This window comes from Anser cygnoides, chromosome 9 (assembly GCF_040182565.1).
Source record: "Anser cygnoides isolate HZ-2024a breed goose chromosome 9, Taihu_goose_T2T_genome, whole genome shotgun sequence".
In the NCBI taxonomy this organism is placed as follows: domain Eukaryota; kingdom Metazoa; phylum Chordata; class Aves; order Anseriformes; family Anatidae; genus Anser; species Anser cygnoides.
Window position 1 is genome coordinate 2136637 of NC_089881.1, and position 25276 is coordinate 2161912.

General features: G+C 39.1%; 1 protein-coding gene across 5 annotated transcripts in view; it reads left to right on the forward strand.

The window, feature by feature from the left end:
- The window catches only part of LOC136791438 (sodium/hydrogen exchanger 9-like), an 86275-nt gene that overhangs the window by 11495 nt on the left and 49504 nt on the right, over window positions 1–25276 (forward strand). For all 5 annotated transcript variants that reach the window (XM_067002352.1, XM_067002357.1, XM_067002355.1 and 2 more), the window contains 2 exons: window positions 2780–2857; window positions 3489–3565. In XM_067002352.1, coding sequence (XP_066858453.1) covers window positions 2780–2857; window positions 3489–3565 — 155 coding nt within the window. The remainder of the gene's footprint in view (window positions 1–2779; window positions 2858–3488; window positions 3566–25276) is intronic.

The window sequence follows — 25276 nt, forward strand, 5'->3', positions numbered from 1 at the left end:
TATAATATAGCTGCTGACAGAACAGTGAACAGTACGGAGGCTTATTAAAATATTTTCTTCTTCTCCAGCAATGCCATAGTTTTAAACAGCATTCTGTTTTATTGAAAGTTACTTGAAATGAAGTGCAGTGACTGAACATTGTCCTTTGTCACTCTCCATGCCTGAAGCTGAAGGCAAATGTGAACAACATACTGACAGCTGAAATAAGAACTTTTTGCCTTGCCTAAACTCATTCTCATTCTAGTATTACTTTAAAATTTTAACAGGTATTTTATATATTGTTTCTGGCTGCTGTAGAAACAAAAAGAAAAATTTGTTTCACATCTATAAAATAGTGTTAGGTGAAGAATGCACTTTATGTGAACTCTAGATGCTTTTCCAGTTTCATGACACAAATATTTACAATGGCAGTCAGAAAACAAAGAATGAGATCTGGTGACTTAAATGCTTCCTATTTTCTATGGTGTTTCGGTCTTTTTCTACTAGTCTAAGGTCTGTCTCCATCTACTTAGGGGATGGTTCTGTCATTGTAAAGCTGGTCTTATGGTCCCAGGTTTTATGCCACTCATTGATCCCCTTTTTATGCCAGGAACACACTAGATGAGGAAAGGAGGACAGCTGGCAGCTTTCTAACAGTGGAGCTTGTTCTCTTAGTTTCTTGCTGAAGGATAATCCCAGAGCTCACTACTGACTAACATAAATCAATACTCTCTGTATGCACGTACAAATGCATCAGGAGAATGTGAAGAAGATTAAGTATCTTTTCCAAGGAGGATAAAATGATGCTGAACGTACTCTAGGCTAAAATGCTTAGAAAGATGATTTCTTACCAAAAAACTCTTCATCCTGTTCACATACTCTGTGAAATTCAGGTTAAATACTTCATCCTGTAGCTTTTGGTAGATAGTATGAAGATCCCACATCTAACTGAAAGAGGAAATAATGAACTAGCTCTGTGGTTGGTATGCACTGATACAGTTTCTCTGAGGTTAAAGAATTTATGGTATTTTATACCAGCTGACGATCTGACACTATAAAAACTTATGCCTTGACAATGCTCCAGAGAAAAAATAATTACAATGGAATGGGAAAAAAAAAAAAAAGTTACTTTGGCTACTATCTGCAAACAAAGTAAGTTTTTACTTTTATAAAAAATACAATTAATCAGTTCCTCAGGCAATGTTCACCATGACAGAGTGTACAATCATTTTTTTTCTGAAGTTCAGATCGCTGCTTGGCTTTTAAAGCAGTTTTTATTCCTTAAATATTAAAACCAAATTTTATAATGTTCTTGTTTTCAATTTAAAATTTTGTTAATGAAAAGATAAGAGTCAGCTTAGAAAACAATCATTGACTGTCTGTCAAATCTGTTGTTGAGGCATTGCAAATAAATTGGACTTCAGTCTATTTGCAATGCAAAAGCAAACAATGTTAAAAAGGTAGAAGACAAATACACCCTGCTGTGAACCTCACTTAAAGCAGATATTTTATACATATTTTCTTTGTGTTTGTTCAAAGTTAGCCGTTAATCTTTATGCAACACATAGCTGACAGATTCTGTTAATATGTGGAGGGGGGGGGTTGCTTGCTTGGTTGGTTTTTGTTAGGTTTTGTTTGTTTGTTTGTTTTTCAAACAGATGCACAGTTGTGCTTTAAATACCTAAGGAGCTTTTTTGTAAATGGTCACAGAAAAGATAAATTGACTCATTGTCCTTTTGACAATCTTTATTGTCGCTCTGTAAATAAATATTACTGTAATAAACTGTGGTTTATTACAATATTCATGAAACTCCAGCTTCTACCAAATGCCTGTAACATTTCCAGTGATCTGTATAGAACTCTGTGTGAGGTGAGGAGGCCTCAGAGTCTGCATAAATTACTTAGCAACTTTCAAGAGTGGCTAAAACTCATAAAATTTCAAAACTAAAAACTTAGAACACAATTATTTAGAAACCATTTGGGGACTTCTTTTGTAGATAATTGTGTATGTTTGAAGTGATACTGCCTTTTAAGAATTTTTAGTAGGAAACTATATTGAGGGTCCACAAAAGACGTGATCACCAAGTGAGCTCAGGAGAGCTCGGTGAGGACCGGTGAGTGCTGCAGGCTGTACTCCCCATGTATGCCTGCGGTGAAGCTCCCATGCAGCACCTTCAGCTTTACACTGAAGGAGGCAGTAAAATAAATTCTCATTCCTTAAAAAACAAAAGGGAGACAGAGGCTGTCTGTCCCACACACATCAGGAGGTTCCTTATGTAGGAAGATCTCCTTATGAAGATGGTCAGGGTGTGCACAGTTTTCATGTGTCGTAGTTCGATAAAGTAGGTATTAGCTCACAGCCAGTAGCTCATTAAGCAATATTAGCTAGCTCTGTCTGTAACTATATAGACGTGCTTTGAAGGAAAAACTACTTTGGTTTTGGTAGCGTAGGTCTTTTGTGTTACTGTCATTCGTTAAGTGGGGAATTGATACACGACACTCATGTCTACATCAGAACCAGGAATTAAGCATGGGACTGTCAAATTGGATGGTCTCACACTGCAAGTACTTAATATCACAGGTAACACTGCTAGTATGTATTCCCCATAAAATAACGCATGACTGATTTCCTTCTTTAAACATTCAACTAGTATTCTACATATATAAGCAGTAAGGAACTACACATTTATACGTATAAGAAAACTCATAATACCATTCTATTAAAAGTTACAATTAAAATCTCTCCTAGCAAATGAAATGTTTTATATGTCTTTACTATCTCTTTTGTCTTTTCTGGCAGATGACATTTGATCCTTCCATATTCTTCAACATTTTGCTGCCACCCATTATATTTCATGCTGGTTATAGTTTAAAGAAGGTATGTGCCTCTTTCTTATATTACAGAAATGGCAGAATGTGATTGCTGCTTTGTAGATCCAACAGGCCAGAAACAGAGAAAAGAGTCAATTTATATTGCATGGCAAGAACTTGGCAAAAACGGAGGAAAATGCAAGATGCGTGGTCCTCAGTCTGCTCTGTCTGTGTCTGTGCAAAGATTTGATTTTGCAGTTTGTAACTCTTGGGCATTGCTGTTTTCAGAAGAGGCCACTTTGAATCTGGTAACACTGCAAATAGGCAACAGCCCATCTGTGTTTTATACACTGCATGATCAGGACTTAGTTTGCTCCAGGGATGAGGTTATGATACAGTTTTCAACAGATACTTTCAGTGTGAACTTCTGTTATGACCCTGAAGCATTTGGCTAGATATGTAAAAAGAGGGAATTTCAATGGCACTCCAAGAGGCAAAAAATGAATCAAATCGTATCTTCCAAAATAACTTCTGTAGCCTATATTGTTTCATTTAATATCTGAGTTATGGGTTGTAACAAGAAAAAGAATGGATGGAATGGCACTTCTGGATGCAGTGTTTCAACTTGCTTTTCATGTTCTTTTACTGACTGTATTACAAAGGACTTTTTTTTTTTTTTTTTTAACTTTCCTCCTCAGAGACATTTCTTTCGTAACTTAGGATCAATTTTAACCTATGCCTTTTTGGGAACTGCCATCTCCTGCATTGTCATAGGGTAAGTGAATGCCTTCTGCTATTATTGCTGAAGTCACTATTAGTGCTCTGTATTTTTTTCAATTGTAAAAAAAACTAAACTCTAAGAAGAATTGCTGACCTTGCATGGTCAATATAATTCATGACCTGTGTAACAGATCAAGTAATTCTTTTATCAGGGAATGCAGAGATGGAAAAGACAAAACTCTCAGGCAAAAAGACAAAGCCCTCAGGCAATAAGAATTGTCTAGGACACTCAGGAAATTATGTCCTGCATTCCTGGTCTGTGACTGATGAATGGTGATGTGACTGAAGCATGACCTGCTTTCTACAACTGTAGCCTTAACCGTCTCTCCTAAGAAAAGGAACCATTCTATCCTTTGAAATTCCGTGCTTCTAACCAGCATTCCTTTTATTGGACACCAAATCTATAAAGGAAGAGGAAGAACTTTAAATCTCACAAGGGAAGGGGAAGAGGGGGGGAACAGATACATAGTGGCATAAATGTAAAATTCCTGGAGTCATTTCTAAGGCCAAGTGAAACCTTTTAGTTGAAGGTCATGCTAAACACCTCACTATGAAATTATAAGTGAATTTAACTATATGAAATATATATATATGGTATGACTATATTGCTGATATGACTAAACACATATATGACATGACTAAATTTCTGCAGAAAAAGAGGAAGGGAGAAGAAAAGAGGGGTGAAAAGTCTTGTTCCACTTCCATTCTTCCTAAGTGAAAACTTTCTAATTTTGTTAAAATTTGCCTGATTGGCAAGTCAGAAATGGATTATTATTTCCAGGCTGGCAAGGTGTGGAATTTTTGTTTGTTTCATTAGCTCAATCAAAGTAAGCAAACCATTTAAAAATCCTTTCCCCCATCTTTATTTGCACTAATACCCACCTCAGTAAGACCCCAGCTCTTAGAGTTGCTTCTTTTCTTACCCATAAAAGGGGTAACACCCCTAAGTTTCTAATAATAAGTTCAGCAAAAATCTTCATTCTGCTAACAATTTGAGCCGAATGCTGACATTACTGAGGTAACAGTGGTTCTGGATCTCATTAGGACTCTTCCTGTGCTTCCTCTAACTTGTTGTAGCTATTGAAAACTCATGTAAAACAATTTCTAATAGCTCTGTTGGACTGCAGAAAAGCAGTAGGGCCGTCCAGCCCAGTGATGCCTTTAAACATGCATTTGCTTTCTGAGCTCTGACACATGTGTTATTGCCATTGGTAAATGGAAAATGCCACAGCAGCTTCAATAAGCTTGTTAAAAGAATTATAATACATTGAGTTTATCCTAAATTCCAAATGCTGGCATTCCTGTACCCATGTTATTTTATGTAAAACGGAGTAAATGCAGATGGAATCTAATACAGCAAGTTCCTACTAGTTTTAGCAATTCAAAGTTCAAGCCCATAGTCAGGAAACCCTAAGGTAAAGAAGTAAACACTGAGTAGCACTGAGCCTTTTACTGTGCTCCTTACAAAGTCACAGCCCCACTGAAATCGTTGCAGCAAAGGCACATAATATATTCAGAATAAGGCATATTAGAATGTGAAACACGTTTGCCTACCATACAGATCAGGATAAGAATAAGACAATGAGCTCAAGAAGAAAAAAGAAAGATAATACAAAAGCTTTACTGAAGGGAACTATAAATAAGTCCTAAAAGAAAAACTTGTCCCAAGAGAGAAGGGATGAAGAACTATAGTTCTTGTTACAAAAGAAAGGACAGAACCCTGAGGTACTTCTAGACTGCATTGTTGTAGATAAATATTTTGTGCATAGCTGTGAGTAAACATGTATTTACTTTTTATTACATATGCACAACAACATATAGGTACGTCAGTCCATATATAGGCTCTGACCTATAGGCTGCGTATCTGCAGCCTCTCATTGGGACTGGGCTCTTCCTGTCACAGCGAACTACAAAACACCCCATTGTGACCTCCTTCTGTGGTTTCTGCTGTAGTGACTGTACGGCTGATAACAAAGAAGGACCAGACCTCTCTTTGTAAACCAGAAACAGCTGGGAAATATCTTTAATAAAGAACAGGAACAGCAGTTGTAGGGTGCAAACTCTATGAATGCTAAAAAGTTGCCAAGGAACACATTGGCAAAGCTGCTACAATGGTGCCCGTCTCCTCATGGAGAATCTTTGCTTTTCTGTGAAAGTCTTCCAGCATCAAGAAAGAGGAACAGCGTAGAATTTGAGTGAAAAGGCTATAACCAAACAAACACTCTCTCCCACATTTATTTTAAAACTATTAAGGAAGAAGCAGGGAAAAGGCTTAACTGCTGCTTCAGGAAGAAATGGTGTTCTCTTCCCTTAAATTTTATTTTTGATAAACTCTGTTATTTGATGGGATGTATCTTCCCGAATTGATGCCTTTGGTAGATATTTTCTATTTTGATGCTGGAAGAGTGATCAAGAAATTGGAAAAAATTTGATTCTGTGATAACAACCCACCAGAGCAACATATGACTAAGTGTCAGGGGAGTACAAAGATTTGCATTTTTTCCCTCTTGAAATCATCCTGACTTCTTAGATCAGCATTCCTAGTTGCAGCCAGGGCCAAGCTGTCTATGTATAGGAGCATGGACTTCATAAAGCTGGCCTTATCTGTGATTTTTGCCTCTGCTTCACTTGTGTTCTCTCATATTGCAAAGCCAAAATCACATTTTAGATATTCAGAATCCAGCATGTTTGCAGTCGCTTACTCATTTTTCCAGCCTGTGTAGTAGGCTTGGCAAGGACACATTTTTCTGGAATTTAAAGCCCTGTGAGTGTGCAACTCAAATAGCAAAAGCATTTGCAGACAACTTAGGCCAAGTTTGAATTGCCTTCATGGCTGCAGTGACAATTTTGCTTGAATAAAGCTCAGTAAAAAAAATCGTGGTTGAATCAGAAAAAAAAAAAAAAAAAAAAAAGAGTAGTTGTGGTTTCAAGACAATGAAGCCATGAAATACAAACAACAGATAATATCAATGTTTGCACAAGGCAGTCCAAGATCATCACTGTTGCTTATTCAAAGCAAAGTTTGTAAAATCATAGCAGTTCACACCAGAAAAAGTCTGATGCCTTTTTGATTTCTCCTTCCTATTTAATTACACTTAGTCATTTTTAAAAAGTGTGCAGTTCAGGTAGAAAATTTATGGCTAGCTTTAACTTGGTAGCAGAAAAGCACAAGGCCTGTAACAGATACAAGCTAAATGTGGACGATTATTTTTTTCCATGAACTCCATTCCTCTTTTATGATTCAACTGTTTAATTCTGGCAGTCTTGCAAAAAGCATCCCTTTGTATGCTAGTCCATTATAGCTGTCTCCTGTTCAAAGCTCATTTCAGTTTTACATCATTCTGTCTTAGCAGTTTGATGTTATCTTGTATAAAATTTATTTACTCCAAAGATGAAATCATTAGACAATAATTTAGAAATTATCTATTAAAAAAAAAATCCATCCCTCTTCGCGCAGCACTATTTGAAAAATGTGGGTACCCTGAAAATCTGACAGACACATGCAACTTCCTCTAAATTTAATGGCAAGGAGGAAGGACACACCACACTTTAACCTGTCATGCAATAATAGCTCAAGGTAAGTATTTCTCTACTGCATTTTAACTGGGTATAAAACTTGAAGTATCCACATAAATGAGGTAAAAACTGGAGATACCATAGCTGATGAAACACTGCCCTTGGATTGGAAGATACCAGTTTCCCTTTGTAGTTTTCTTCCCTATGTAGTCTGTAGCCTTCTCTTCCTCTGTTTCTCTCCCCTTTGCTTCATGCTCTTACTATCCTTTCTCGTTCTGCTCTCTATGATATTCGCAGTCTTCTCTCAAAATATTCTGCCTTTTGCACCTTTGTTCTACCTTTGTTGTCTCGATACTTCTTTATTGTCTTTTTATCTTGATACTTCCCTGGCAATCATTCTTATTTTGCTAATGGGCACTGGGTGCAATTGGCAATATAATGCCTTGCAGATGAGGGGGAACATCTGGCACAAAACGGCTTAACCACAAAAGAGTGTAAGCATACAATGTTGAGGTCTCTGACAAGGGGAGAGAGCTAGCCAGAAAATAATACTATGCCTTTACAGCCTTTATTGCTCAGTGTTTTAAAATAGTATTTTAAGGAAAAGATGAAGGTGATTATTATTAGCTGTTCAGGTTCACATAACCTTCTCTGACTGAAGAGGTAGGACTCTTTCATATTCAAAAGACAGCCAAAGCTCATTAGTTTGCCCTGATTAATTCCAGTACAAGTTTGTGAGCACATGGATGCTTGCTTTAGAATAAGCGTATCAGATTATTTCATGGTAATCAGTGTTTAAAAGTGAACTTCTAATCAAAATACTTTGTGCATCTTTGTTTAACTGGAGTGACTGACATGTTGGACAAAGTCTCTTCTGATATTTAAAGAGCAAGGAGTAAGTCTTCACACTTCCTTCTAATGGGCAGTCAAGAATCATTTGCCTTGCCATTCAACAAATTAGTATTGAAATACTCGTTGCATATGATCACTAAAAGCTGAGATAATAACAGAAAAAATACAGAGCAGAGCCATAACCTTGGAAACTTTAAGGAGAATGCTCCTTTAAAGAGTGAGTGGTTTTTCAGTCTCAGCTACTGACCTGTTGTTTTAGAACATTTGATACCTTCTAGAACTCTAAGCAAAAGAGAAGTTACGCTTTGCATGTATTCAGCTCAGCAAACTATAGCCATGGGGAGACACTTCATGCTAAAATACTTGGCTAGAATTTAGGGTATGCAAATACATTTTTCTCTTTTATATTTTTCTAGTTCCTTCTTTTAAAAACTGAATCTTAAATGATTTAATTTGAAAACCAAAACCAGTTTTGTTTCTATACATGCATACATCTATACATATACATACAATACATGAGAGACATGGAAAGAGATATCAAGAATCAGAAAATACAACTCTAAATATTTTTTACCCCCATATGAGACTGGTTATGAGACTGGGTGTTCCAGCAAAACCTAAGTAGACACTTTAAATGTTTCAAATTCAACTGTTTGTGGTATCAAGATTCCATTGTCACATGAAACTGTTTTTTCTTCACATTTAACTGTATACTTTCAATAGCCCCTCTATACGCCTCCTAAGGAAGGAATGGGTGGGCTGAATTAATAAGTGTTCCTAAAAAGCAGCAGTAGCAGGAAAAAGTTCAACTTTATAGTGTCTACATCAATGCCATACATCCTGACATAACTATCCAATCAAAGATTTTGTTCTAGCATCATTATGCCTACCCAAACTGCTCCCAGTAATAATGTACTTTTAAAGACTAAGAGACAAATTCTTTCCACTAGCATACCGTTTAAACAGATTATTCACAATTAACCACTTTTACTAGAAAACAGTCTTTCAAAAAAGAAAAAAGGAAAGGAAAAAAAAGGCATGTGTATTCATTTCCTCCTCTAAAGTAAACTTACTTTATAACCTTCTCAACAATAAGTAGCTTGCTCTGGCTTCATAGTAATAGGAGACAGGACTATCACTGTCAATGTATTGACAAATTGACAGGTTAACATATTCTCAGTAGGCACAGGTTCCATTTCTCATTAACGATTTGGCAATGTATGCCCAAGGAGATCAGCATGCAATAGTTATGTTTATTAAGCACTGCATGACTCTAGAGATACGATTTTTCTTTGCACTTACCATTTCCATAGATGTTTGGGTAGTTTGGCAAATGAATAGATGTTTAGCTAGGTTATGGGCACATTCTATATTACTCTCTAACTGAAGCTTAATGGAATATACTAATGGGGCGTGCTGATGTGAGACAGTACTGAGCTTAGAAACAACAAGCTTTACAACTTGGAAGCTGCTCTGTGCTTCAGCAGAGCAAAATGAAATGTTTCTTGGCTTGAATCTACTGTACAGTGCTATGTGAGTCTTCTGAATTTTGGAAATTGTTTCTGCAAGGAAAAATGGGGCCACATTAAGGGTAATGGAAAATATCCCTCTGTTATGGAGCTCTCCATAAACTAAGCAACTACCTTTACAATGATTATCAGATGTTATACCACATAAGCTATGCCTTCCCAGAGGATAATTTCTGTTTTAGTTCAGAACTACTTCATGTACAAGAAAAGTAGGTTTTTTTCCTAATTTTAAGATTATTTTCTACCGCACATTTCTACCAAACGATGTAATGAAAACAGGTCTAACTTTATTCCATACATCACCTGTAAATGGCAAATGCTTAACCTACTCACAGGCAAGAATAAAATCTTTATTTTTGGTACAAACAGAAACTGGTGAGGGGGAGTGTTCAAGTAGCATGGTGCTGTAAAGATTAACTGAGAGAAAAGGAGGGAAAACTGTATAGGGACCATTTGCCCTCCCCTGATAAACCCCTCTGAACATGCTTCAGATGTCTGGTTTTAATAATTTCCATTAATATTTTGAAACCAGATATTCAGCCTATGACTGGAAATAAAGACAAAACTAGTGAGCAGACATTCATTTGAATGTAGTACCAGTGTTGGTACTCTTTTTGGGCCTCTCTGGCATTCTCCAAAGAAGACAACCTAACCCTGAGCCCCAGCAGGAAAAGAATTGGTGTTTTTATTTGTGAATGTGTAACCTACTGCCCCATTGTGGTAGCTCTGATTTTTCAGTCAGTATGAATCTAAAATAATTCTGCTGCTGCCTGCGTTGTTGCAAACTGCAACTCACAGCTGCAGTCACAAGGGGTAGTTCCTGCTTGTCCCTTTGTTTAAAGATATTTGGCAAATCCAGAACAGAATTTTACAAAGGGAGTAAAAAGGGAAGAGACATTCTCTTAGACATAATTCTCAGAGATCTAGCAGTTCTAAAAGTTATAAAGTATTAAACAAACAAAAAACAACAAAAACAACACAACACTCTAATTTGTATGACTTGTCAACTTATGGATAAGAAGCTCAGTTAAATTAAGATACTGATATAAAATAGTGTTTTCCAAGGCCACTAACACCCACACAGAGCTGAACGTGCTTCCAAGAGTACTTTGATGAATTCAAGTATGTGTTGCTACAAGTTCAGTCTTAGTATTTGTAGCCATTTCGCAACAAACATCTGACATTGTTTACTGCAGCAGAGTTGATCACGCAGAAAACACGGTTCTTCTTCTCATAAACAGATGTGGTGAACAGCAGGGTGTAATTATTTGTGTCTTCCATAAGAACCCCTCAGCATACTAAGGACATCGAAAGATTTGCATTATAGGGAACATTAAAGGTGTGTGGCTGGGGAGACAAACAGAACCTGTAATACCAGGAGACTAAAAGCAGAATGATGTTTAATACCCAGCATGCTCTCTAGGAAGCAAGCAAAAATGTAAATCATGCACTCTTGAAAAATATGCAAATGGAATTTGTTGCAAAATAGGAAAAAAAACACTCAAGTCCAGATTTTTCCCCAAAGGAAAGTCCTGTTGAGTGGCAGGAGCATGTTTGTTTGGTTTGTTTATTTTGGTGTTGTTTTAAAAAGCTTCTTTCCAACTGCCGTGGAAGTAGAAGCTTTTTACTGCAGGAATAAATACTTCTGGTTAGATCTCCTAGTGTCTTCCCTGGTCTTCATGAATCCTTTAAGAATTGACACCCAGTGTGGTCTCCAAATACCACCACCCCCTATTTCTCTAGCTGCAGGCCACCCATACGCCTCTGCAATCCAGCTTCTTGGCTGCAGCAGCATTTGGAATAGCGTATGACTGAGGGAGAGATCTCTACTTCAGCCCACACTATGCATTGCTTCAGGCCATACAAAACTGTACGGCTTTACTAAGTAGTTAGACATGCTAATACACCAAATACATTGCTTCCCTCTGAATCAAGATAGGCAATGACATGATCTCTATCATGTACACAGGAATTTTTGAACTGTTTACAAAGTACTTTGAGCTGCTTCAGGGTGAACAGTGCAACAGAAATTTAAAACAGAGGAAAATCCTATTCTCTAGTAGCATGGAGCATGAAATCTTTAGTCTCTTCAAACTGGCTAGCTTACTGTCACAGAATCACAGAATGGTTGAGGTTGGAAGGGACCTCCATGGATCATCTAGTCCAACCCCCCTGCCAAGCAGGGTCACCTAGAGCATGTTACACAGGATCACATCTGTCAAACAGATAAAATGCTGACCAACATTTGAAAACATATAGGCAGTAACTCATTGGTGTGCGTGGACTAGAGAAAAGATCTATTTCCTTAAAAGTTTTGTTATAAGCAAACTCAGAGGATTGCTCGTTCACACACCAGATAGTCAGATTCTCCACGTGAGAGATCTGAGACACAGATAACGTTAAAATAATATAGAAGCCTTTCTTCAGCTTTTACTTGTTTGGGGTATTAAGAAGACAACGAACCATCTAAAGTGTTTCCCTAATCGTTGCTGTTGCATTAACACCTTCTGTCTGAGAACAAGCTCCACTACATTTCATTCCATACCCAATACATTGACTACATTGATAAACTGCAGCAAGTTCAGTGGATAGCCACCGAGATGGATGCGGGCTGGTGCATTTGCCCTGTAAGGAGAAACTGAACTGGGCCTTGTTTAGCCTCTGGAAGAGATGCTTTGGGGGTGAGGGTGGGTGTTATCAAAAAGACCAAGCCAGGTTCTTCACAGCAGTGCATGACAGGAGGACAAAATGACTGAGGCACATTAAATAAAAGACGCTCTGACTTGACACAAGCAAGAACATTTTTGCCATGAGGACAGTCAAGCATTGGACCAGGTCATCCAGAGAAGCTGTGCAATCTCCACCATTGGAGATTTTCAAGAATGAACTGGCTAAAGCCCCAGCACCCTGATTTGACCTCACTGCTGACACTGCTTTGAGTAGAACTAGAGATGTCCTGTGGTCCCTTCCAACCTGAGTTAGTCTGCAGTTCTATGATGCTATAAATAACACGTTACAGCAGAACATATTCTGCCTCCAGACTATTCCTTTCAGCTATTCTATACTTTCCTCTTTTCTACCGTATTTTCTTTTGATGCAGTCATCTTAGTACCCATCATCAACAATTAGCTTCCCAAGCAGTTTTTTCCTTCTTCTTACCTTCTTTAGAAATACGGAGACTGCAATAAAAATGTCTTACTGAAGAAAAACAGCTAGGATTATATCACTTCCTGCTGCAGCAAGGACTTTATGCATCAAGGTGGCTCTTGAAATGCTCATTAGCCTCTGCCCATAGCCAGCTCCACAGCTTATACAGAAAAATCATTCACTTTTTTAATATAATGATTTGGCTCTTGCTTGCTCTTTGTGCCTTCACCTCTTCCCAGCTAACTAGTCCTTCTGTGAAGCTTAACAGCAACAAAAACAGACATGTTAAAACACCAGTCTTCATTCCTTTTTGGCATCTCCATTACTGGAAGCATTGGTGCCTTTATCTGTTCTGTGGTATTTATGAGCACACTGCAAATTTAGAGTAGGATGATGTCACTGATCAGAAAAAAAAAAAAAGAGAAAGAAAAACACTTCATCTGTAAAGACAATGACTAATAGTGAAACTCTACAATAAGAATGTAAGGCCATATACAGACTAGATACACTGACCTACATACTGCACCACTGATGCCTTCTTGTATCCTATGATGTACAAGAAGATTGCTGTTTCTCAGATTAAAAACACAAAACAGAATATTTTATAAAATTGCTCACCTTATTTTTTCCTTCCAGCTGTTCTTACAACCCACTTCATTTATTTGAGCTGGGGAGAAGAAAGAGCATGTGTTCACGCCATCTCTATGGACCACGAAATGAAATTTTTCATTTATCACGAAATGAAATTTAGGAAAGCAGAAGAACCTATCTGATGTTGTTCAGTTCTCTTGCAAACCTGATCTGGATTATGCAGCTGCCCTCCATTGATCATCAGAATATGAGTACAGCTCATTGCCATTCCTCTCCCTTCAAACAACCCTCTGAGTGAGGTTGTCTTCGCCACTCTTTTTTTTGCAGAATCATAGAACAGTTTAGTGTGGAATAGACCTCTGGAGGTCTCTGACCCAATCCCCTGATGAAAACAAGGCAAACTTCAAAGTTAGAACAAGTTATTTTGAGCCTTGTCTGATCACATACTGAATACCTCCCAACATCCACCTCTGAGGAATGCCATTAGTAACCAAGTGCCAGCTAGATTTCAAACCAATGTTCATTACTATTTGCGACCAGCAGGTGAGTGGGTTTTCCACCCACCATGTCCTGCCATGATGAACAACTTGATTCAAACAGCTTTCAGTAATATTCCTATTAATGCCATCTTATCTGGTACATGCAGAAATCCACAATTTGCCTTATATTTTATAAATTATACAGAATCCAGAAAGCATAGCATTACCTCTTACGTGTCTACTAAATAGCCTTTCTCATTCAAAGATCATAAAATACCTTTTAAGTATGGATTGATTTTTAGAAAGCAGAATACTGCCCTCACTTCAGATGTGGAAAAATGCACTTGCTGACATGTTACTCTGCTTCATAAGGCCCTACCTGAAGTACTGCATTCAGGTTTGGGTCCTCCAGCACAAGAAAGATATGGAGCGAGGAGGAGGATTATAGAGATGATCAGAGGGCTGGAACACCTCTCCTATGAAGAAAGGCTGAGAGAGCTGGAGATGTTCAGCCTGGAGAAGATAAGGCTCCGGGGAGACCTCACAGCAGCCTTCCAATACTTAGAGGGGTTTTATAAAAAGGATGGAGAAGGACTCTTTACTCAGGTAGATAATGATAGGACAAGGGGTAATGGTCTTAATCTAGAAGAGGATAGATTTATTAGACATTAGGAAGAAATCCTTCAATATAAGGATAGGGAAGCACTGGAACAGGTTCCTCAGAGAAGTTGTGGATGTCCTGGAGGTGTTCAAGGCCAGGCTGGATGGGGCCTTGGTCAACCTGATCTAGTGGTTGGCATCCGTGCCTATGGCAGGGGAGTTGGGGTTAGATGATCTTTAAGGTCCTTTCCAACCCATGCTACCCTATGATTCTATGATTAAGGGATGGGACTGTTTCAGCCCATGCCAGTGGCAGAGCTGAGAGACAACTCTGAACGCCAGCACCCTGCTCTAATCTATGGTATGCCATTTGGTCTACCACTGTGGGTATCTGAAAAGCCCTTTTTGCCATCACCATTCAGGTGACTCAAAACTTCATGTATAATGGAAGAGAGAAGAGCCATGGTGAGGCCAGCATCAAAGAGCACTGCCAGAGCCTGAGGGCTGACAAATGTAAGTGGGTTACTACACAATCTAGTTTCCTGTCCAAGTCATAATCCCATTTTGACATCTTTCTGAAACAGCGTTCTAACATAGCCAGAAAGCTTTTGCGTTTGATCCTGAATTAGTCATTCAGTGCTAGAGCCTTACTTATGGTTTTAATAATATCCTGAATAATCCTGTTTTGCTGTTGAGCTGAGTCATACGTGTAACACACAGCACATTTGCTTGAACAGTTTGTAAGTTCCTTTCCCTGTTAAAGAAACAGCCCATCAGCATTTCTTTCCACCACAACGAGAGGCAATGAGAGAAGCAGCAAATACAAGTATTTCACTTTAGCACCCTGTACTGCAGCGAGAAAAATTTAACACAACGCTTTCGCGTACGGGCCTGGTCCATGGCGAACCCTTGGTCGGATCACCGAGGCCTGACGCCTCCCTCACGGGCCGGGCCGGGCCGGCGTTGCCCGGCGGCAGCCAGCAGGTGGCGGCCGCGCTCTGCTTGAGCCCCCGGCCGCTGTGGTCCGGGAGGCCGCGGTGAGGAGCTTATTTGGAGGCCGCTTAAATCTAAAGCTCTGGCAGCCTTCCTCGTCGCGGTTATTCGGTTTTGTGCGAGTGTGAGGGCGGTGGGGAAGGCTCAGAAAGTCATAAGTGCCTGGGCAGCACTGCTCCGTGCACGGCATCCTGCCCAGGCTGTGGAGTAAAGCAAGGTTTTGCTGAATGTCAGAGGCCGGAGAAATGCCAGGCCAATCCAAAGGCAGATTTTGAGTTGATTTTTGGATGATTAATGAAAAAGGAAGAGAAAAAGCATTTCATTTCATTTTACTTCAAACAAAACTTCACTACCACCACCCCCCACTCCACCACCACTGTTCTTTATTTAGATCTCTTTGCTAGGCTAGTAGTGGGGAACCTACCCACATCGTGGGCCTGATATGTTGGCATCCAGATTCAGGATAACCAGAGCAAGGTAACGCTCCAATTCCAAATCAGCAAGAGTGACTACCAGCGCCCTCGTTCATGGTGTGGTGGGAACAGTTTGCAAAGCCTGCACGGGCTAGGTCACACTGCTCTTCTCTCCAACTTGTAGTATTGGTTGTAAGGGAAGATTAAGAATTATCAAGGAAGCATCAGTCTTCACAGATTGCTTCAAACACTGATCTATCCAAGAACTCGGAATAACACAGTAAATTAAACAATTCTGGTGATGGTTATTAGTAAACTAGGGATGTCATAGGCATGAGGCAGTCTATTAGCTAAATTTGTTATCCACGTGTCCTGGTTCCAGTTAGGACAGAGTTAATTTTCCTCCTAGTAGCTGGTGGGGTGCTATGTTTTGGATTAGGATGAGAAGAGCGCTGATAACATGCTGATGTTTTAATTGTTGCAGAGCAGTGCTTACACCAGGCCAAGGACTTTTCGGCTTCTCGCTCTGTCCTGCCAGCGAGCAGGCTGGGGGTGCAGCAGGAGCTGGGAGGGGACAGACCCAGGACAGCTGACCCAAACTGGCCAAAGGGGTATTCCATACCATCTGGCGTCATGCTAAACAATATATAGGGGTGGCTAGCCAGGGTGGGGGAGCCGGCTGCTCGGGCATAGGCTGGGCATCGGTCAACGGGTGGTGAGCAATTGCATTGTGCATCACTTGTTTCGTACACATTATTATTATTAATACTATTATTATTGTTGTTGTTATTATTATTATTATCCTGTCTTAAAAAACTGTCTTTATCTCCACTCAAAGGCTTCACTTTCCCGTTTCTCTCCCCCATCCCAGAGAGGGAGGGGGGAGGGTGAGTGAACGGCTGTGTGGTGTTTAGCTGCCAGCCGGGTTAAACCACAACGCCACAGTAGCTAAATGTCAGAATATTAATAATCAGCCTGATTTTCAGATGGCTTTACTTAGTTTTCGAAGTACAAACTAGTTACCAGAATTGCAAAACAACAATTTGAAGACGGCACCAGCAAAATAACATTAGTTACGGGAACACTTACAGGCTTGGAAGTGACTCAGAAGCCCGAACTACTTGTTACATTGCATTTCTAATATAAGGAATAGTCTGCAAAACTGCTGCAACCTCTCACTGGCTAATTGCAGCCTTATTAGTATGCTTGGCAAGATGATGGGGGCTTTCCATTACCGATCCTTTTGTTAGCCCCTCAAGTGTGTGACTGAAGCACTCTTTTGGGAGCAGTTTGTGGAAGTGAATGTTGTAAATATATTTCCTTTATAGGCAAACAGATGCTCTCTGTCTTTGGGGCTATCAAACTGGCACATACATGAACACACAACTCAAAAATAAATGGGAAGAGAAGGTAGTAGTTAAACCTGCCAAAAATTAAGATCTAATTGCAAGCACATAAATTTTGTCATTTTTTCTCAGTGAGTCAAGTCAAAAAGTAACTTCTCCCTCTCCCCTAAAAACTTGATCAACTTTTCTCTTCAGGTGCCAATGGTCACCTGAGGTTTATTTAAGTCGGCCTTCATTCCTTTGGAGTATTCACGTTACTCTCTTGCTGAATTGTCATTTCATAGGCTTTCAGTGCTGGGTAGCCACTGGGTTGTACAGGCAAAAAATATTCAATATAATGGAAGAACAAATTCCATTTTTTTCCCACTGATTCTTTAAATTATCTAAATTTGAATCAGATTTAAATCTTTAAACCCTCAGGTTTACCTGGAAAAGCCTTTGCTATGGAGCATCCAGACAGGCTGCTTCTGCTTCCACTTCAGTGAGGCACACTGGTAGCAGCTTAACACATTTTCGAATGATTGCCCACAAACAGTTTGTGAAGGACAAGCATCCCCACAAACCTTCTCAAATAATGTCCCCTCTGATTAAAGAGCGTTAGGAAGAGCTTCTCTGCTGAGGAAAAACATATGCTACACCATGAGGTTGACTTGTCATGGGCCATAAACAAGAAGCCTGTAGAAATGTCATTCAAAACTTTTTTCAGTGTTGTTTCAATGTTTCATCTCTTCATTAGGTCCTGACCTCTGTATGGCTTCTGCTTTGAAAGAATTAATTATTCAAACTCTGCATGTGTGTCTTTTTTCCACTACTAGATACTAACCTCATTGTGCTACAAGGACAAAAACCTTTGGTAACAGCCAGGACAGATGCTGAAGCAAAGCAGCACCTTTCAGAGGTGTGCCACACCTTGGGCTATTAAGCCTGGTTTTATTGGTAAACCTCATTATCTTTGATATTTTAATTTAGGTGCCACACTATGGGATATTCTCATTGTTCAAAGAGCTCATATTCTATTTTTTTTAATGCCTCATTGTAAAGAACTGGAAAATATGATCCAACTGCAAACTTAAAACTGCACAAGCCAAAGAATACAACTATGTCATTTAATAAAGATCTTGTTTGAGGACTTATTTTTTATCTTTTGGTGCTTTTTTAACATGGAAACACTGCTGTGTTATTCAGCCAATAACCCTGCGGGAATGCTGTCTTCTTTCTATAGTGATACTATATAAGCCCCTATCTCAAGAGAATATGTAACACTGCAGTACCAAGATGCTGTGCTGAGATATCTGTGCCTTCATCCTTTTCTGCAGGGGCTTCTGCCTTTAAAGCATGTCAGAGTTACTTTCCCATCTTTCTCTCCCTTTTTGATCTGTTTGATCATTATAGTTTTCTAACCTATTCTTAATTTCCTCTTGCTAACCCATATCAAAAGCCTCACGTATGATTTCCAGTTGATAAAATTGCCATTGGGATGCCCCTTCTCTTCCTTTAGCATTGATCGTCATCACTCTTGAACAGATGATGGGGAGGCAGATGATCTTTCAAGTGTAGCAAGGAAGACTACAAGGAGGGTGCCTGGAGGCAGATTCAACCACTTAGAAGCATATAGTCACACACCATGGTGTTAGCTAGCTTTGGGAAGGGAGGGAAGTGAAAGCTGAACATCAAAGTGTAATGGAAATGTAAAATCCTTAGTGCCACAATTCCTCCTTTCATCTGGGCTTTTTCTCCTGGCAAGGTGTTGCAGGCAGCTCTGCTTTCTACACCACCAAATGGACTCAAGCTTCAGTGAATGTAAATGGAGCTTCTAGGTATGTTTTTTATCCCTTAGAAGTTCTAACACTCACTAAAATTAATTTAAGATCAAAAATATTTTCAACCAGCAGAAGCAGGTACAAACAGTCTTTCTAGAACAAACAAGGCTCTGGTATTCTTCAGGCTGGAGCTGCAAGAAGACGAGGAAGAGCAGGAAAAGTTCATCCTCGGGGACTCCTTAGGCCAGGTCAAAGTGTTATGCTGTATGGTACCAACAGAATGCCTTGTGGGCCAGAGGCTTTGGTGCAGAATCCTGCCTGTCCTTCTGAAGCAGCGTCACATCCCAACTGCAATCAGCCGAAGTGTTAGCAAGGGAATTGGCAAACAGAATGTACCAAAGTTATACTTACAGCTCCCTTTCTGGGTTTGTTCTGGGAGCTGAGAACATCCCAGAACCAAGCTCCTGTAAGATTTCAGGAATTAGAAGGATACTGGAAGACAACGCTACTCACTGTGTTAGTTCTGTGCCACGGCAAACATAGTTTGCTTCAAACAAGGTTTTAACTGGATTAAATGACTGCTGCTTAAACAGGATATGGACAGCAGGGGGTGGCAAAGTGCAGTTCATACACGGACTCGGGAAACTGGTCGGAACTGGTGATCGCCCCGTTCCCAACCCACGCAGCTTCAAGAGACTGAGTGGATATTTAACATTCATTTCCAGTCTTGAGCCTTCTTCGTGTATCATATGGGATCAAGATTTATTCCCTGTTCTCTTGTTGCTAGTGCTATTTCTGCAGGCAGCTCTGCTGTGTTCTTCTGTCTTGTCTCTCATATTCTTTTACCATATATTCAGTTACTAGAAAAAATATCATCATCATTATTTCCTTCTGCAACCCAAACTTCTGTTGACTTCAGTAGGTGTTTGACGTGTTTGACAAGAAAAAGTAATTCTGTAAGGTCTCTAACCCTTTCAGTGCTCCATAACATAGACCAATGATTACACTACAGGAGAAATTGTTATTGTGGGGGAAAAAAAAAAAAAAAAAAAAAAAAAAAAAAAAAAAAGTGTGTGCCTGTGTATAAAACACTGGAATGTAATATTAAGAAAAAAAAAAAAAAAAAAAAAAACATAATTCAGCATAGCAAGAACTCCAAACTGAAGGAAGTAGAGATGTTATGGCCACTTCTTAAAGTTTTGTTAATAAATTCCAAAAATACTTGTTAACTTAATTACTTGGAGCTATACCAACAGGCAACCTAAAACAGCTAATGTTTCCTTATTTCTGAAGCACTTATTATTTTTGTGAATAGTCTTCAAAAAAATCTGCACATCTGTGGATATCCTGCCTGATTTAGGAAAGATTTCTCTAATGTGATGTGAGCAGTATTTTGTGAGCTGTGGTTCAGCCTATGGTACACACTGCTACTGGCAAGCATTTTGAGTAATTGATTGTCCATATGAGATTTATGGGGGAAAAGGGGGGGGGGGGGGGTGATTTTTGCAACTTTAAGTTTTCAATGAAGTCTAAACAGATGCTCCTTAAAACTGTGTTTGTGTGTTAAACATATTTGGCTACAGCTGCTGCATAATAATATCAAGAACAAAAGTTACCACAGCTCACAGTAGGCAATGCTCAGTGATGTAGTATCAGCGTCCTCCAAGAAGGGAATGTTCTTCAGTCTGGCTTATTTAGGAATATAATCTTCTTTCTCTGATCTTTGAAGTCATGAAATGAACATGGAGGCAGAGAAATTAGAGCAAGAAAAGAGCTATTAGACCATACAGCTCATTATTCCATCCCTAAAAGGCTACTCTGCAGTACATTCATGGGTGCTTTGTCCAGTACACATAAAAACCTGGGAGCATGGAAATAATGAAGGAACAATCCTAGTGTGCAGAAATGTCAGTTCTTTTCTCTCTGCTTTGATCCAGCTATACGATGAAGCAAAGCAGTAATTGCTGCTATTACAGAGAACAAATCTATTTGCATTTCTACAGCTCTGCAGCTCTAGCTGTGAATGTCTAATCAGTCCTATTGCTGGAAAAATATTTTCCAGTCTCTTGTCAAATCTCTTGTCTGATTGCAGTGCATTACCACGTAGCCGCTTTACTCCACCCATGTCCTGGCCCACATCAGTGGAGGGCTGTGGTGTGAATTTCTGAAGCCAATGCTGACGTGTATGAAACTGTATTTCATACAGCAGTGTCAGTGGTTCAGTAAATACTCCATTCACCTTTAATAGAATACCACCCAGCATAGCCTGCAAGGGTAACTGTGCTTCTAGAAGAACTGTAAAACTTCTTGATGTCCTGAATAATGCATGTATACAAATCCCATCACACACTTTTGCACGAATAGTGACATTTGCCCCAGTGTCCTTACCAGCTTAAGCTATAATAATTACACTGCATATTTCTCACCCAGGCTTCCCCTGCAGTTTTGATTGCAGGCTGTATTTCTCATTCCCTGTTCTACATGCTGTGTTCTGATGCAAATGTACCTGCACAGTGTGACTGACACATACTTATAAATTTAACCTGAATATGAGTAAGTTGTACCTGCTCTTCTCCCAGTCAGTAGTGTTTTTCTGCCTTCAGCCTGGGAACTTACAGTCAGTTTAAGCTTAGCACACAGTTCTCAGATCTGGTACAGCATTTTTGTCTCCCTCACCCAGCACATAAGTGCTGTAATCTGGCCAGGTTAAAGATCCCCATGGGAAAAGGAGGTAGCTGAAGCAGCACAGAACTGGCATGCTGTCAGACTGCTCATGTGAGCAATGGGCATGGTAGAGGTGAGGACAGATCATTTGTTACACCAAGGTCACAGCTCTACTTGCTCCTTTATAGCACTTGGTTCAACTGCAGAAGCCGTGATATGCCAGGTAAAGGGAAAATGTCATTCAGTCAGTCATCATAGACATGTTGGGGAGGGGAGGTATTTGCAATGAAATAAACAGAATAAACAGTTTGTTCTTACAGGGGAAGTTGAGTTTACTTTCCTCTGTTTTATTATAAATTTATGCTACTAAACACTGAAATGCAAATGTTTGTATGATTAATCTGACAGAATTCTTCTTGCCTAGAAAAGACAAGGGGACTCTTTCTCTGAGCTCTCTAAATACTCAAAGATCAATAGAATATACCAAACTCCTGTTGAGGGAGGTGTCTGGGACTGGCAATCATGCCCAGTGAATAGCAGTGTACATCCCAATTTGCTCATGAGTTTACTCTGCAATTGCACCCTATGGACAGGAGTCAGCTTCTAGCGATACTCAATCTGAACAAGTGAAGAAAAGGAGACACAGTTGGTTTTTAGTGTTATTTTCAGCTAGATTAGAGCAAATCCCATATGCCTGCCTTATTCATGTCTGTAATCTCATTTAACTTGATAAGTATCTCACATGAGTTATGCAAAAATTATTTGTCCCCTGGTTTGATGTCTTTACATACACACTTAAGATATTATCTCCAATGTGATCCACTATGACTGTTAGAGCTGTTCCAAAGTCAAAGTATTTTATACAAATATCTTGATCTTTTCTCATAAAACCCATTTATTCTTCATATGTTTACAAAGTACTTTTTCCATGTGAAAGCATCCAATACCTCACAACTGCATTTCCATTTAATCAATTTAATTATCATTCATTTGACTCACCCAGGAAATATTTAAGGCAATTTTCTACTTAATCATTCCTACTAAAAGCTACAGGAATAGTCTTAGGTTTTAAAGATTGTCAGACCTTATCCTGTAGAATGGTATATTTTATTTCTTAGTTAAACAAGACACACAACCATTATGAAGACCCTACAATGGAAATAGCGTGTCCCGTAACTGGGCAAGCCTTGGAGTTTAGAAAAGTGTCCTTCATGAAATGCATCCAGTCAATTTTTCCTCAAGATGTTACTTGCACAAACCAGTCACGAATTCTGTGGTAAAACTGTCTTTTATACAGCTGACTCTTGTGCCAGTGTAAGTCTTCTTAAACAGATCCTAGTGACAGTAAAATATAGAATGATTCTTTAGGAGGTTGTTCTGCCTTCAGGGGAAAGGAAATGAAAAACTGGAGAGGGATTGAAGTAGATCCTGACACATCTGTAGATTTATTCTGGTGGTTCAATCATATATCCTACAAACTAAAAGGAATAGGCAATAACTTCCACTTGCTGCCATCTACTAGCAATAACCAAATTTCCTGGCAATTCCTAATCTGTAACTGGACAAGACTAGTGTCTGCAAAGCACTGACTTTCACTAGAAATATTAATCAAGTACTCGAGAACATGTGCTCTTCCATGGGAAGCTTGGACAGGACTTATTTATGGACTTCACTTATTCTTGGTTGTTAATTAGTGAGGAGCATGAGTACAGGATAGCGCCACAGAACACACTTCCCTCTGCTGTGTGATTGCAGTTGGAGTAGTATGAACTCAAAATACTAATAAAAAAAATAATAATAATTTCTGCATAGCTCTCTTTGCAAGACTAAAACTGGCAAGGCAGAAGTTTGCAGATCACTCTTGTATAGTCTAGATCTGACAAAAAGCAGTGTGCACTCTGAATATCTAGTACATTCTTGGCAGTGTGGATAAGGTTTTCATTTCCATTGACAGTACCTTGCACTTGTCAATTCCTTTGAAACATATTTAAAAGCAGAGGATTACAGAATGACTTCTCTAATCCCAACCCTCACACTCTTCACTAAGTGCAGTTGCCTAATGTGCAATATGTTTGGTCATTATTAGCATTTGCCCCAGAAGATTTTCTGTCAAAGTGCTGGAGCAACATAGTATTAAGTACTCTTGAGGATGAAGGTGGATAATTTTTGCAAGAAATCTGGTGGAAGTTCTTGGGACCTTCTTCCTTCTGGCTAGTCACTGGCATAAACCATTCCTTGTGGCTACCTGAGGAGCAGGGACCGGAATGGACTGTGAATCGGGAAGCAAAAGTCCTTATTTCCTTCCTGTTACCTGATATCCACTCTTTCCCCATTCCTGTGCTCCTCAGATATGGTAGCTAACTGAGGTATCTTTGACACAGGGGTTTTCTGGCATCAGAGAGGAAAAAGTCAAAACTGCAGGACAACATTATGATTATCATAATAAGCCATAATTAAAGAACTATTTTAACAGATCTTTATTTGATGGATTTTTTTGTATAAAAACAACAAAACTACAACAAAGAAAGAGCTATGTTTCATGAAGCAGAACCGACAACGCTGAAAGATCTGATTAAAATATTGGTGAACCCACTGAACATTGTAATCTTTATGATACAGTAATATAATTAGGTTGGGGAAGATGCAACTCTCATAAAACCGCAGATTCATAACTGCAGATTCAGTCCACTTCTAGGGCACTGATACTAGTCACATTTATTTTTATTACAACTTCAGAAGCCGCAAACCTATTAAATATGAGTGTTTTTAAAATAAAAAGACAGTAGCATAACAGTAAGCTTCTTTGGGACTCTGCTGCTATGTTTAGTGTATTAAAACAATATTTCTATCCACTGTACTAATTAAGGATGACAGTGTAAGCAGGAGATAACCTGTTAGCCACAAGTTACAGCGTTCTGAAGCTCATTGCTTGCTGACTCATTCTGAATCATATCAGGCCAAATACTTTCACCCTCAGAAATTATTTACTGGCATAAAAGGTTCCTATTTCTGACTATTTTCCACCCTAGTTTCTTGTCACTTTAGACATGTCTGGCTGTCCATTGTTCAGTTAACATATTTTCTTTCAAAAAAAATAAATAAAAACCAGTTTGCAGTTGACCAGTGTACATCATTGTACATTAATACTCTCATGTCCCTGGAAATAGGACCTAGCCTGTACACATGAAATCTTGCCATTCTCCTCCTTCCTTGTTTGCTATAGAAAGGATGCTGGTTTAGCCACCAGGGATAAGTAATCTTCCGTTGAAATTTTATCTGTCAAAATCTTGTATCGTCTATTCCAGACAAAAGGGGGCTGATTCATATGTGGAAAGCTGTAGGTACAGAAAAGGCCAAGAGCATGACACATGACATGGGCACAGAGAAGCCCGCATAACACTAAGCACCAATTTAAAATGTAACATCTTGGAGCAAGGACCAGTACCTAGTCTAAATGAAGTATTAATGTAAGAATATGGCCACTACCTAAATAAGTTTTTTTTTTATCCTCTCTAAGGTTTCAGTTTTTCATTCTGCTTAAAAAATAAAACAAGAATTAAGATGTTTGTTAAAGGATGGGCTTTTTTTTCCTGCCTACACATTTACAGAGATTCTCAGACTTTCAGGCATCTAATATTTGGATTTCAATTATTAGGAAATAAAATCTGAACCATATACCAAGAGGTAACCACATCCCAGCTTGGAAATGTGAAACTCAGAGTTGATGTTGATGTGTCCCTTCTTTCTGTGGGATATTGAACCAAGCACATGTAGATAGATACCTGAAAACTCTCAAGCCTCAGCAAGGTCCCTGTC